General features: G+C 37.3%; 1 protein-coding gene across 1 annotated transcript in view; it reads right to left on the bottom strand.

The window, feature by feature from the left end:
• The window catches only part of FAT1 (FAT atypical cadherin 1), a 144,555-nt gene that overhangs the window by 51,121 nt on the left and 77,841 nt on the right, over positions 1 to 15,593 (bottom strand). The window contains exons 7-9 of the mRNA XM_042467151.1: positions 11,495 to 11,824; positions 10,608 to 10,818; positions 5,598 to 5,737 (exon numbers count right to left, since the gene is read on the bottom strand). Of these exons, the coding sequence (XP_042323085.1) occupies positions 5,598 to 5,737; positions 10,608 to 10,818; positions 11,495 to 11,824 (681 nt within the window). The remainder of the gene's footprint in view (positions 1 to 5,597; positions 5,738 to 10,607; positions 10,819 to 11,494; positions 11,825 to 15,593) is intronic.

Raw genomic sequence — 15,593 nt, 5'->3', positions numbered from 1 at the left:
GCTGTAGCGCCACACTAGTGTGGAGCTGTTTACATGCAGGTGCAAAGATGCACTTTTTCTGAGCTAAGGTGGAGTATTCCACCTTCTTTTTTTGCTCTGGATTTTAGCCCCAAAGCACAGCGTAGTTTCAGTTTCCAGCCACTTTGAAGGCGTATTTTTCCTGTCTGTTTCACCTCATGATTACTTTTGAAAACTCGCCTTCATTTTCAGTGTTCTGTCATGCAGCTATTACTGTTCAATAAAGGCATATTCAGAACCTCCTTCGACATGTGAAACTAGCTCATTAGTTCTTTAGTTCTAGGGTACCTTTACATATGGTATTAGAATTCTCAAGTACTGGTGTAAAATTTCATCTTCATGGAATGGAACTTTTCAAAACAGATTACCTTAGGGTTGCAGTGGCCTTCTTTTCACAAGTTTACGTACTTCATTAAAATTATTAAGCTTGCTGAACTAAAAAGCAAAATTTAAAATGAGTACTGGGAGCTATTTAGTTGTACAGTGGATCAACAATGATTGCTTTGAAAAGTCTTGTCTTTATATTTAAACTGTAAATGTCTTACACCATTGAAAGGCTTCCCTTAGAAACCTGAAAGCCAAATGAAGCAGAAAAATAGAACATGCTGAAAAGAACACATTACAGTAAGATACAATTCAAGAAGTAGAAAAAAGCAGATGTCGTTTATAAAATTATACGAGTCATCTGCTGTCAATTTAGCAAACATTTTTGGATATAATAGCTTGAGACCAGAACAGTTGGGGGGCTATCTGCTCCTCTGTGCTCCCTAAGCACTGAACAGAGACCCTTACACACATTTGGCTAGCAGGAACTAGCAAAAAGATTTCTCAACCCAGTTTGAGAAATTCTCTGTTCTAGGGGATCTGTCCCTCACTGTTAGCAGTGTTCCACTATTACCAGAACATGGTTTTGTTCGAAAGATCCTTTGTTCAATTCTAATTCTCTGTGGATAGCATGCTTTCTAGCTGTTGAGTATTATTGTTCTGAATTATCTGAATCTGTTTCTAGTCTTGGCAACCCTACCTGGAGTGCTTCACTTACCATAAGTAAAGTCAAAGCAGAAATTTTAAAATCAAATATATATTCTTTGCTATGCACATATATTATTTTGAAAAGAAGAAATTATGCATGTGGTGGATAAAGTCAAATAGAACACTTGTTGGAACAACAACAAAAAGCTACCTCAGAAACTCTTCTGCAGTCACCATATCTTGTGTATCAAGACAACTTGCATTACAGACACTGATGGTAAGCAGTTGTTTCACTACAGAGTAGATAAGAGTCTCCTGAATTAGGGTCAGATCTGTAGCATCAGTTATCTTGAATTTTTGGAAGGCCTTTTCAGTAATATTCACGGAGACTCTTAGGAACCACTGTGTAATTCCAGAGTTGATTTTTTAAAAAATACACACACATACACAATTTGTTTTCAGTACAGGTGTAAATTGAAAACTGAGAAAAGAATACGAAGTCTAGTCAATGAAGAATATCCTATCTTCCATCCCAGTTGCTTGCAAAGGATAATATATGCATTAATTTTGCACACTATGAGGGAAAAATAACACATACAGTAGATAGCAGCAGTTGTTTTTTTAAAATGTCTGCTGCTTTTATTTATTGAAATGTTGATAATCACAGCAATAAGGTCTAAGTGTATAGGAGTGTAAAAACCTCCTCCACACAATAAGTATCAACTAAATTGCACAAGCATGTTATTTTCCATTTCCCATGAATAATAATCTTCATTTAAGGTCACATCAAAAAGAATGTTTGTTTTGTATGCACTTGATTTTTCCATCCCATTTCTTCCTAAATCACCTTTTACATTGTCAAAATTATTACTAAAAGACCAAGATTTGTTTATTGTCTTTGCACATCATGCATTCAGCATTTAGCTACACATTAGGCTCTAACAGCAATCTAGCTTACTGCCCCCCCCTCTCTCTTTTTCAAAGACAGCTACTCAAATGATTTCACCAAAGAGTAAAATGTTCCACAGATGCTCATGGCCTGCAGCCAATCACAGCCTCTTCTAGCAGTTGTATTCAACAGGTAATTTTTCCATAATGAAGCCATATATTTGGTTTAATGTTTTCACACAGACAAGTATTTGCTAACATATCCTCATGACAGTTAAATGATGTAACACTGAGAAAAATAATGGTTAATCCAGACTTGTTAAACTGTTTATTGTATTTCAAATACTGAGACAAGTATTTTGTTATCTATAACCATCTAGGGCAGCTTGCTACACTTAAATGTGTTTTAGCACATTTTATGCACACATCTTTGTAATATGTTACTTATCACAGATTTCTAGCAATTATATGCTATTACAGAGTTCAGCAGGACTTCAACAGATTAAGAGTTACATTCTCAGGTTGGAGTGCTTCTTGGCATAGAAGAGAATTTGCTTGAAAGTGTCAAATGCTAAATCACTGGTGGAGAGATGGACACATCCATAGTCTTCATACTGCAAATATCATTACACATCCAGCAACAACAGTAATCTGCATGTGATGCCTTACCTTTATAATGTGGCTACAAAGCCTCTGCAGATGTAGGGACATCTAGGAATGAGGTTTACATGACTGTCTGGGCCTGAACAGACAGGCCAAAATAAAGCTGCTTTGGGTCACTTTGGAGGTATGCTGTTTAAATGACACATGCATCTTAAGAGGCCAGAAGCTGCGCCAAAGCTGCGCTCCAGTCCTTAGGACTGTCTGTTCAGGCCCTAAATTCCCAGCCATTTAAGCTTCCCATGAGTTCAGGCAAATGCCAAAACAGTGGTATTATTATTACATTATTACATCTTTTTAAAATGACTTTCATTTCAACAGAGTATGGCTAAGTTTACATTTTGGTAATAAAAAAATATCCCAGGAATAAAAGGACAGGTAAACTTGTAAAAGTTGTATTAATATGGTAAACACACGCAAAACATATGAAACAAACCTTATCTCTCATTTCATTTTGAACATTTAAATAAGTGGGATGGAAAGTTTAGAAACTAAGTCTATGTAGAGCATATGTCACGACTGAATCCCAAAGCACACTCTGTTCAGGTTAGAAGCTTTGCTGCTTATATCAATGGATATAATTCTATTATTGTGGCAAAGAAATGTGAAATTTTAGCAGCCATAGTTCAAGCTAATCCTTTCAAGCAGTGAACAGAGGAATTCCAGTTTATATATTTAAAAACAAAACAAAACACAAGCCTGTGCACTTTCTTATAAAAGCTACAACAACAGTCTCTTGTTGTTTGGTTAACAGATAAGAAAAGAGATGATACAGAAAATAACAACTGAAAAACAACCTATACAGTCTGAAACAGAGAAAACAACTACTGTACTGAGAAAATCCATACTGCCTACCCAAACCAGGCAATTTATTTATTTATTGTATTTCATTTTTATGCCATCTGTCTGCCAAAAGGGGACCCAAGGCTGCTCACAAGATGAAACACCTTAAATACAATTTTTAAAAAACCTTAAAATAACACAGTTAAAACAGTTTAAAACTAAGGTTCAAAACATACACAGGTTAGAAAACATAATATAATGCATTCAAATTCACATATTAAAAAATGTAGAATGTTTACCTTTCTATTTTAATATATGCAAACTATTCTTGTATGCATTCCCAATGAAAACTTTTAAATTTACACTAATGGAAACTACTCCAACGAATAAATTTGTCAACAGACAGTTTAAATGGACTCTGAACATAAGAAGAAACCTTTTGGATCAGACGCAAAGTTTACCTACTCTAGCATTCACACAGTGGCAAGCAGTGGTGAACTGCTCTCTCCCACTGTTGTTTCTCAGTACTTATTGTCCAGAGGTACACTGCCAATGATCCTGGATATATGCCTGTTGTCACCAGTAATCACAGACAAGACTTCTCTCTGTGAATGTATATCTGAGTCTTTTAAAAGTCATCTAAGCTGAGCGAAATCATTAGACTTTGCAGCAGTGAATTCCACTGTTTAACTGAGAGATGTGAAGTAGTTTCCTTTTGTCAGTTTCCCACCAGTCAGATTTACTAGCAAGTTCTAAACAGTATTAAGAGGGGATGAGGGGGGGGGGATCTCCCTGTTCGCTTTTTTCATACCATGCATAAGATTACATGCCTTCCTTACTCAGTTTTTCCTAAACTATTATTTATTTATTTAATTCTCTTTATCTATACACCTCCTTTGTCTCAGCATCGACCCAAGGCAATAACTAAAAGGTCCTAACACAGCAACCTTGGCTCATGGTACAGCATTTCAAAGCTGTTGTTCCTGTTTGTTGCTATTTCCGGAAGCTTTTCTATCTTCACAATATTAATCTGAGACATACATCATAGCATGAATTGCAAATCCATCATGGATTTGTATAAAGGCTTTATAGCAGGGTTAGGCCACAGCTTCCATCATACATGTCAATGTAGGAAACATGTCTGCAAATGCATACATCATATTAGGACATGCAAGGGAAGACAAATAATTTGGTAGCAAATCCAACTATGCTATCATGTAACTTAGTTATTAGTGAAATTTAATACTGAAACTCAAGCTAATATTGCACTGAAAAATACTTTGAAGTGGTAGGGTTCTACTGTGCAGGTGTTTTTCATGATAACCCCCACAGTCATGATAACACCTACATCCAAAACTATAGGCAGCTAGCTATGTTGGTCCCTGTCAAAAGTTCACTTTTCACCTCTGCCAGGAGCAAGTCTTTGTAAAGTTAACGGGTAGCATCCATTCAATACAAACCTCTCCAAAATACTTTGCACTGCAACAGGGCTAATATACAGTGTGCCCTTGGCTTACGTGGGGGATCCATTCCGGACCCCCCTGCGTAAGCCAAAAAACGCGTATGCTCGAGCCCCATTCAGTTGAATGGGGCTCATGCATGCAGCAGTGCGGTGGCACGCATGCTCCATTCATTCAAATGAGACACGCTGCCTCATGCGCCCTGCGTAGCTCTGCGTGGGTTGAGCATATGCTCAAATCTGCGTATGACACAGGCGCACTGTACAACAATGCATATGTCCTCCCCCCAGCCACCGTGAGGATTTCATCTAAACTCAGAGGGAACAAGAAAGCCTGAGGGTATGGGGTGGGGGAATCATGTAATTATCACAAAGTAAGAATCATTATATCATGTCATTATCAAAAGGTCCCAGTGCCCCAAACTTGTGAACCCTGGCTCCACTACCAATGGGTTTCACTTTAACTATATATTGATTTTGGCTAGATTTGGGCATTTTGTGAATGTATGTGAATATTTATATTTCAAATTATTATTATTATTACTTTGTCACTCACACTTTTAACAGTAGAACATTACATGATTTTAAAGCTATTGATTCAAATTGAACTCATGTACATATATGCAATTTTCTTCACCCACTTTTTAAAACTGAACATTAGGGCTATCAGATAGTGGATACCAATTCTTTTAAAAATAAAGTCTCTCTAGCCTGTCCAGGATGGGAGTAGGAAGTTCCCTCCCCCTCTAAAAAAAAGAAGAAAAGAAAAAGATACAAATTCTTCTTTCAATAAACTTTTCATTAGAAATTCCATTACCTGAGTCCCAATGGTTCTAGTTCCATCTGTTGCTTCTACTGTCAGATTGTAATTTGATTTCTGTTCTGCATCAAGAGGTTTAGCGACAACAATAGTTCCAGTACCCTTGTCCACATCAAAGCGGCTGTCAGAGTTGCCACCTGCTCCAAGAAATTGCATAAGACAGAAGTTCATAAAACACAGCTCTGGCGTATGATCTTATGAGAAACGTGCTTTGCTAAAATGCTTAATACAACCTTAAAACATGCTCAGCTCTGAAATCGCTGATACTGTACTGTTTTGCATTTGTAATCTAGATGCATTACAAAAAACTACCAGTAGGGGCAAACTATATATTTTCTTTTCCAGAGAAAGTCTTGAGCATTTTGATACCTTTTTTTAGAACTTTGCTTTACAAATAAATGTTACTAACAGATAAGAATGTTAATACAGTCATATATAGATAGATGTGTTAGTAAAGCCTTTTGAGGCCTAAAAATAACTGAATTTAGAAAACAAGGATATAGCAGTGTTAGTCTGTAGAATCAATATGTAGAGAGATCTTGTAGCACCTTTGAGACTAACTGAAAGAAAGAAGTTAGCAGCATGAGCTTTTGTAAACTAAAGTCTACTTCTTCAGATGCATATGGTGGAGTAGAAGCCAGGGACAGACATATACATGCCACTGATATGTGAGAATGTTAATTCAAATGTCAATTCCCAAAGGACTTTGCATTTGAATTAACATTCTCACATACCAATGTCATATATATGTCTGTCCCTGGCTTCCACTCCACCAAATGCATCTCAGGAAGTAGACTTTAGTCTATGAAAGCTCATACTGCCAACTTCTCTCTTTCATTTAGTCTCAAAGGTGCTACAAGATTTCTCTACATACTGAATTTAGAAAAGCATTTCTTCCAAGGGAATACACAAGCAGTTCTTTCTTGCCACAGATGACCTACATGTGGACATTGATAATCCTATTTAAAAATATATTCTCCAGCACAAGCCAGTATTACTTCATTTAAAACAATAGCATGATGCTTCCATGCTTAAAGCAAAAAATTCTGGCCAAGTAACTTGGGGATATTTCTCATAGATATAAGCCACTGAATACAATGCAACAGATGCAGCAGCTAGTCTACACATGAATGTACTACAGGAACTTGCATATGAAGCAGACAGCTGGCCACACCTGCAATAATGTGTATTACTGTGGATTTCAGCAGATACCCAGCTGCAAAGCCTTTTTATGTTGTGTTTAAGGGGGTTTTATGGGAGGGGGTGCAAAAAGCCCAAACTCCTGAAAATTGTGTGTGGATCATATTCTATTCAACCGGAATGAGAAGTATTTTAAATGTGTAGACTAGCTCTAGGATACTAGTTGGAATCCTATTTGTACTTTACACCAGCATAACTGGGGTGTTGTGTGTGTTACACTAGTGCATCTCCTTTTTACAGCAGTGCATAAAGATATACCAATAACTTTTTGTGAAAAGTTTTACTGGGTAATGATATGGCTGCTGCATGGTTCCTGGATAGCAGTTCAAAATGGCTACTGCCTGGCCATGAGGGTTCGTCGGGAAATTTTTTTGGTGCTGCTGCAGGGCTGGCCATCTTAATTCCTCCTCACCAGCAGCTTGCATAGCACATAAGTGTATTTGTGGAACACTGCACCTCACTAATTTTATGCATCTCAACTTTAGTGGAAGTGAACCCACTAGAATAAACTGAACCTGAGTCAATTCAATTCTCACTGAATTCAATAGGTGTATTTTAAATATGACTAAATCCTGGTTTCAGATCCCTCAATTATATGGCTCACATAAAAGCCATGCTTGGTGGATTGTGCCCCAATAAATTGCCATGCTCTGGGTCAGTAAGATAAAAGCTTTAGAAGAAGGGCAAATTAAAGGATGAAAGAGCAGCGGGTAAGATCACAAAGCTTAATTCAACATTCTTTTCTGCTGTGTTGGATTAATACAATTCAATTAATATGACTGAAATAATGAATTAACATTATTCCTTCACAAAAATTCTAAAGACCTTTTGATATATAGTTCATTAATGAAATTGAAATGTAGTTTAATAAACACAGCCAATCACCAGAAACATTTAAATGACTATAATAATTGTAGCAGGCTGAGAAGATTGTCTCAACAGCCATTAAGACCAAATGTAGTTAGAAATGATGAATACTGGCCATCATCTTCTATGGGAAGTAACTTTTCAGACAATTTGAAAAGAATATACCACTTTTCACTGTCATCAAACCAACATTTGTTGTTACAAAAACATCTGTCCTAATTATGTGGTGCATATGTTTTGTCCTGTTCTTTACATGAACTGTGCTTACATCACAAAATCATTTTAAAGACAATTCAGAAATGCCTATCTTTTTCTAATTAAGAATTCCAATTATTTTTCAGTAAGTTATATTTGTGTTAAAGTACTTTATGATCCTTCTGGTCCACAATATGTTTACTTGAAAATAAGTCTCACATATTCAAATGACATCTAATTCCAAGCGTGTTTACAACTGCATCTTTGTTCTTTCAAAGTAGAATTATGTTTTATTTTAGAAATTGTTTCTGATTTCAGACAAACTAATCATACTAGTAGTTTGGGTGTTGCCTCACAAACATTTGGTTGATACTGTTGAATTTTCAGCAATAACTGTGGCAAATAAAAATATCCTGAGGATGCTATAATAAAACAAAGAGCAATGTGGAACACTACACACTTCCTAACAAATAGCTGTTTCATGTATTTCATGTTATATGGTGCCATGAGAGATGCATGGGAGACCAGGTTCTAATTCCACTGAACTATGAACCTCACTAGGTGACCTTGGACCACTCATCTCATTCTCTTGATCTCTCTCTGACCTACCTCAAAGGGGAGATATGAGAATCAGGTGTGGAAGAGGAGCCAGGTACATCACCTTGAGTTAACTAGAGAAAGAGTGTAGTATAAATTTATCTCTTGTTAAAGCTACCACCACCAATAATGATAATACTATCCAGGAAATGCCTTTCTTTAACAAGGCATTTCCTTGTTAAGGGTAGTACTGGAAGTGGGTGGGTCAGTTTTTGAAAAATGGCCGGGGGGGGGGGGGAGATACAGAGAAGGTAGGAGGTCCTGGGGACAGAAAAAATAGGTCAGAGCCATATGCATCCTACAGTCCACATTTTCCTCATCCCAGCTCTGCTATCACTTCAGTTGTCATAGCTGTGTGCCTTCAAAAGATTTTCAACTTATAGTAACTCTAATGGCTCCCAGCTCTTTTTGCTCATTCAGGTCTTTTATTTCTCTAATCTGTGTGATCAGATCAAGCAGTGAAGTGATGTGGTTAGACTGTTGAGGCTAAATCTAATGTTAATCCCAACTAAAGTAGACCCATTTAAACCAACAGAATGTATACTATTTGAGACAAGTCCTATTTGTTTTAATGGCTCCCCTCTGGTTGAGACACCTCTTGGACTGGGACTTGGATACTTCATAAAGAAACTGTCACTGAGCCAGGAAAATCACTGGATGATCTTGGGCCAGCCAATTCTGTCAGATTAACCTACCTCAGAGGGTTGTTGTGAGTATGAAGTGGGGATAAGGAAAACCATATGAACTGCCTTGAGTTCACTGTTGGATTGATGGGGAATAAATATAACTAACTAATAATAAATACTATTTTTATTTTTTAGGATTGTTATTTATAGATGTTTTCAGGCTACATTGCATTAAATTTTACATAAATTTATTGTTCTTAATGTACACTTCTAACTTTATGCTACTCTGGAAACCCTATACAAAGAAATAAATGTCATGTTATCACACCTGATATTTGCTTATCTCCCTACCAAGAAATCCCCTCTGATAATGACAAAGGTATTTTGCAATGACTACTCTTAAATTATATAGAAATTTATTAGTCTGGTTGCACAGAAAGTACAGAAGGAAACATCTGGGGCCAAACTAATCATTATTTCAGTGCTGCATCTTGGTTCAAATTAGTGATAAATAACAGTAAGAAAAGAAAGCAAAAACAGAAAGAGCTAAAATGAAAACATGTACTTCTCAAAACATATTATTTAAATATTCCAAATATGTATGTTTTTACATTTGATCTCATAATCCGATAATTATGTGATCTCAGCAGATACCTTCTGCTGTACAGTTCAGGTCACAAGCCATCTGAAAGATGTAAAAAACTTCAATAGCAAGCTTGTCTCCTTGCACAGCCAAAAAGAAAGAAAGCATGGAAAGCAAGCAAGAAGAAAGATAAAAGGTCAAATTGATTCATGCTATTAGTAACAGTTTTTTAAAATGCAGTTAGAATTGACAGAAATAGTAATATTGCAATTAATCCATTCTCAACTCCACATCAATTCTCCCACCACCAATTTAAAAACGCTCATACTCCCTCTTCAGACTTTTTTCCAGCCTGCTCCTACATTACTTGCTACTTAACCCAATGCTAGTATTTACCCCTAGCAGGGCCAAAGTTATTGGAAAAATAATATTTTTGGACTGCAGTTCTCAGAAACTACACACTGGGGCTGTGTGGAAATGACTCTGAGATTTGCAGTTCAAAAGCCACCTTTTCTAAGCTTGGGAATTTACCAGCCAAATGGAGTTGCAGAGTAGCCCCACCACCAGCACCAAATGGTGTCTCCCACAGACCACCACCAGCACCAAATGGTGTCTCCCACAGAGCCAGGGTGGCTGACAAGTCTTCCCTGGTTGTTATGCTGCTGAGGATGCAGGGAAAGCTCCTATTCAAAAATAGGAATACAGGTAGAACATGGCAGGAAGAAGGCAGTCCTTTTCTCTTGTTTGAAGTATTTCGAGTGAAAGGCTCAAGGCTATCACAAGCTATCAAATAAACTAATCAAGAAAAAAATGGCAAGAAATCTTTTATGCAATATGCTTTATACATGCATGAACTATTCTTATTTGAATCTCTCTATATTAGATTAGAACAGTGTAAATTCTGTTAACTGCATGCTAGAAAATTTTCAGTATTCTTACCTGTAATCTCAAACCACAGTGGTATGCCAAGGGGCTCTACAGTAATTACACCAATCATGTGAGCAACTGGGTCACTTTCCATGACAGTAAAGGAAAAAAATGATTCATCAAAAGAAAATGGTCCGGAGGCTGGACTGGGCTTGGGGATCCATTCTATATGGAGACGAGCTGTTGATGACTTTTGCGGGCGACCATTATCCACTGCTTTGATCTAAGAAATATAATGTTAAAAGTTTAGACATTTGAAATATATAAATCAAAAGAGGTCGCAGACAAAGCACAGAACACTGAAACTGAAGTTGACAGAGCAAGCAATTACATTAGATCACAATCAGCAAAGGTCAAGGACTTTGAAAATGGTTCTGAAATCCAAAGGGAACTTTACAATAAAATCCTATACTTGGAAGCTCCCCTATGCTCACTGGGGTTTCCTATGCTTCCAAGCAGGCAGACAAAGGAGTGAAGCTACAGACCTTTCCCCCTCTAATGACAATCTTTCATATAGACTGTTCAACAGCTTTTGAAACTGTTAAAAGAAAAAGAAGTAAGGCAGTACATGATCCTAGCATGCTGAAGCAGGTCTTTGGATCAAAGAATGGATTGCTGTTTTTCATCATCTCTGATCAACATTTACAAAATGATACAATGAATTACTTATAAAATATGGAAAAGAAATCAAGCTTCCTCATCTGTATTTTCACTGCATTGCTTCTTTTAAAACACATTTGATGGCTTCTTTTTAAAAAGCCTATTAAATTCAGGATCAACTTGAAGCAGCTTAATTGATGCACTTTCCACAAACGTGTACTCTTCCATTCTAAAAGTGTACTAAAAGGCTCAATAATATTCTTAGCTTGTAAAAGTGCAAACTTAAAATCTTGACTTACTGTAAGGATGTCATATTCACCAGCTCCAGAATACTTCTTAGACGATACCACTCCTGTTATTGGGTCAATAAAAAATTTGCCATGCTCATCACCATCCTCAATGCTGTAAGATATTTCTGCATTGGGTCCTTCATCTTTGTCAGCAGCTACTACACGGTAGATAGGCTCCCTTCTGGCAGTCCTCTCTCTCTCTGGTTTCTCACGTTCAGGCAATTTGATTTGATAGAACTTTTGCAAGAACTGAGGTCTATTATCATTTTCGTCCAAGATCTTCACAAAGACGCGGGCAAGGGTGGATTTTGATGGTATACCATTGTCTGCAACTGTTACCTATTGACAATAATAAGCCATGTACACAAATAAGTTATATTACCATGTACAAAAATAAATACTGCTGTGTTTACCAGACCTAAATAAGCAATGGTGCAACTGGAGCAAATGTTCCAGGGCCCTTGGGGGCTAGTGGGCCCACAACCCCGCTGGCCACACATACATATATACTGAAACCTCTGGTACTGTGATGCAGTCAAGAGGAAAATGAATGTGGGAAGAACATCTTCATCTGGTCTTCACCTCTCAATTCCCAACTGAATTAAGCGCTTTCATATGGCTACATTTTTGAAATTGAAAACATGGGAGAGGTACGCCTTCAACATGCATTTTTGTACTGTACTTGTATCTTAGTACAGTAGTATCAACTTTCTGTGCCTTACAGTTGCAGATCAAAGGAGCTGTCACACAGAATTCCTGTTCCATTTCTTAATAGGTCAGGGGGCAGAGAACAGAACATTAAGGCTTAAAAAAAACAACCCTCTGGCAGTATTCTCCATAAACCTAAGTTGTATTTAGTGCATTATTGTTGCTCCAGTGATGCAGTGTGTCAAAGAACTAGACTAGGTAGTATTTCACATCTGATAGGACCATAAGAGAAAACATTAAAAACAGCATTATGCTACATAACCAATAAAGCTACCCAAATGAAGTTGAATGGACAGAACTTAAATAAATAAATATATAAATATATATGCCATTAAGGAAAAGGATAAAGAAATGCACACACACATCCATAATCTTGTTTTTTTTCCTGTGAGCAAAGGCCTCCAAACTCATATTACAAGTTGTTTTGTATTTTATTTAATTTAAAAAGAAAAACAAAACCTCAAGGGATCTGGTGGTATTTTAATGTATTATGTAAGTCACCCATTTACAAACCTTGTGAAATTGTGTTTCTGAGTAAATCAAGTTGATATAGAAAACTGTATCACATGCATATAGCAGTGTATGTTGTATGGAAGTTTCTAGAGATAGACTCTTAGACCATTCAACAGACCTGAGCTAAGACTCTTAATTCCAAAACCCATTACACAGCTTAATACAACAAAAGCTTCTCTCAGATATTAGAACTCAAATTCTAAGGTGTCCACAATCCCCTTAGCAATCAGCTGCTGCACAGCCCACGACTGCACAAGCCCTGTTGCATTTTCAAGGCAAATCACCCAATGAGAGCGAACAAAACAGGACCAAAAGAAACATCAGAAGGCTAGGGGGATATTGCAAATGAGTGAGATGATAAAAATGAAAAAAACAGATCAGTGCCAAGGAACACTGGATAAAATGATCATCTGCATCATACTGAGTGGCCATTTGTTAAGAAAATATATGAAAGACAAAAACAGTAAAGCAAGCAAACAAACAAAAACACTACTACTACTCTATTTGCATGACAAATTTGAAACATCCTCCATTATCATCAGAATATCAAGAGATTATGTCATTTTCAGCACTCCACACACACACACACACACACAATAATAATAATATTCAACCACTTAAAATCTCTTCATAGCAACAACTCAGATTAAATGGATTCTTATTCCCATGTCTACCTTTAAATCAAGCAGAAACACTTCTATGGCATACAGATTAAGTTTCTATTTGTTCACCTTCACTCAGTCCATTATTGGCATTGGACAAGGGTTCAGAAAAATATCCTTGAATTTAGATGAAAAAGAAAGATGAGAGTTACATGTCATTTGTATACTGATGGCACCAAATGCCACCAAACAAGCTCTCCCACTTATTGCATGTCAGTGTTAAATAACATGGGGAACACAATGGATTCCTGAACCAATGGTCACAGTGCTAAACAGAAGTCCATTGTCATCACCTTCTGACCATGTCCTTTTAGAAAGGACAACAGCCGCCACAAGTGTCATTGTAGGTAGGTGATCCAAAAAGACATCAAAGCTGATATTATGAAGAACTGCCAAGAAATCCAACAGAGCCAAGAGGAACACACTCCCAGTGAAGGAGGGACCAATGAAGTTTTCCCAACTACAGCCCATTCACACTACACAAAGATACTGCTATATTCCACTTTAACTGCCATGACAACACACCACATCTCCAGTTTAGGTAGGGGCATTAGAATTTCCAAGTCAGAGAACTGTAGTTCCTCAGTAAACTACTAACTCCAGGATTCCACAGGATGCATCTAGATAATATATCTCAAAGATAGACCTGAATTATCTCATCACTCCTATTAAAACCAATGTTCAAGTTAAATGCTTGTGATTCACATTAGTAAGACGTGTGCCCATTGATTTCTCAGCTTTGCGCTATCTTATGCACTAGTGAACTGATTTATGAAGCCTCTGAACTTCTGCTAACAGTCTCCACTACAGCATGCCTTCCATGCTGAACCAGGTCAAACTTCCCTCAGTACTGGCACTTACTGGGAGGAAAAACAAACAAACCAGCAAACCAGCACTATTGCAAACTGCTCAACAAAACCAAACGGTGCTTGAAAGGTCATCACCCTTCCTGCTTCACAGTGATATACTTCAGCAGTCACTTACAGATGGAACCACTCTCACCCTGATCCTATTCAATCTAGAACAGGGACAGAAACGCATTAATATAATAACATCTGTGATGCTACAGATGCTCTGTCCCTGTTCTAGATTGTATAGGATCAGGGTGAGAAAACTTCTGCTAACAGTCTCCAATACAGTATGCCTTCCATGCTAAACCAAGTCAAACTTCCCTCAGTATTGGCACTTACAGGGAGGAAAAACAAACAGACCAGCAAACCAGTATGGAGACTGAAGTCTAACAACATCTGGAGGACCACAGGTCCCTCTCCCTTACTCATTCAGTTTTCAGCTAGTCCCCTAACCACTCACTGAAGTTTCCTGTGTCACATTTCAAGTCTTTCTTGAGGTTTTTGGAATCTCAAGGAGAGGATTTTCTAAGAACACTGGGCTGAAATGGAGAAGAAGGTAGGGAGTGAGGCTTTTGCATGGACCATTTTCCCTACGTGCAAAGTCCTGATTTTTTCAAAAAGAATTATGACTAGAGAAGGGGTCAAATGTAGTAGCTGACTTTTCAATATGAGCAAAATAAATTATATTTGTGTTTCTGTCTCCTAAACAGTTAGGAGAACAGTTGCAATGCAACTGTATATGCAGAGCAACTGGCCAGTCCAAACAGATAAAATATGATAATTCAGAATATAAATTCTTGACAGGGCTTATTTCTCCATAAAAGAAGAGGAAATGGAGAAAAAGTGTCCTGAAATAAAGAACAGCTGTTTTATTCATATACTATATTGACAGCTTAGAATATGCAATAGTATTTTATTAGTTTTTACCACACCCAACAATCTCAAAAGCATTTCAGAGACATCTACATTCTGAAAAACTGTAGGCTGAGAAACTATGATTCATCCAAGACCACCCAGAGAGACATATGGCTGAGCAGGGATTTGAATCTGTTATTTCCCACATGAAAAAACCACTGGAAAAGAAGTAAGTCCAGCTGGCCAACAGTATTTGAATCTGTATTGCCCAGATTCAAATATGATGGAAAAAGTAATCTGATTGGCTATTGGTGCTCTACTAAGAACTGACAGTGTCTGACTCTAACAGCATTTGGTGTTTAAATCCCAACAAAGAGATCTCTTGTTAGAGTAACAAGACTCACCTATGTGAATGGGGAAAAACACAGCTAGTAGAGCTTGTTTAAACTCACATTCCCTATGCATACTTTAATGAGGAGTGAGTTTCATTAAACTCTGTGGGCACTGGATGGAGTTTAT

The sequence above is a fragment of the Sceloporus undulatus genome, chromosome 5 (genome assembly GCF_019175285.1).
Source record: "Sceloporus undulatus isolate JIND9_A2432 ecotype Alabama chromosome 5, SceUnd_v1.1, whole genome shotgun sequence".
NCBI lineage: Eukaryota > Metazoa > Chordata > Lepidosauria > Squamata > Phrynosomatidae > Sceloporus > Sceloporus undulatus.
This window is presented reverse-complemented; position numbering and strand designations above follow the sequence as displayed.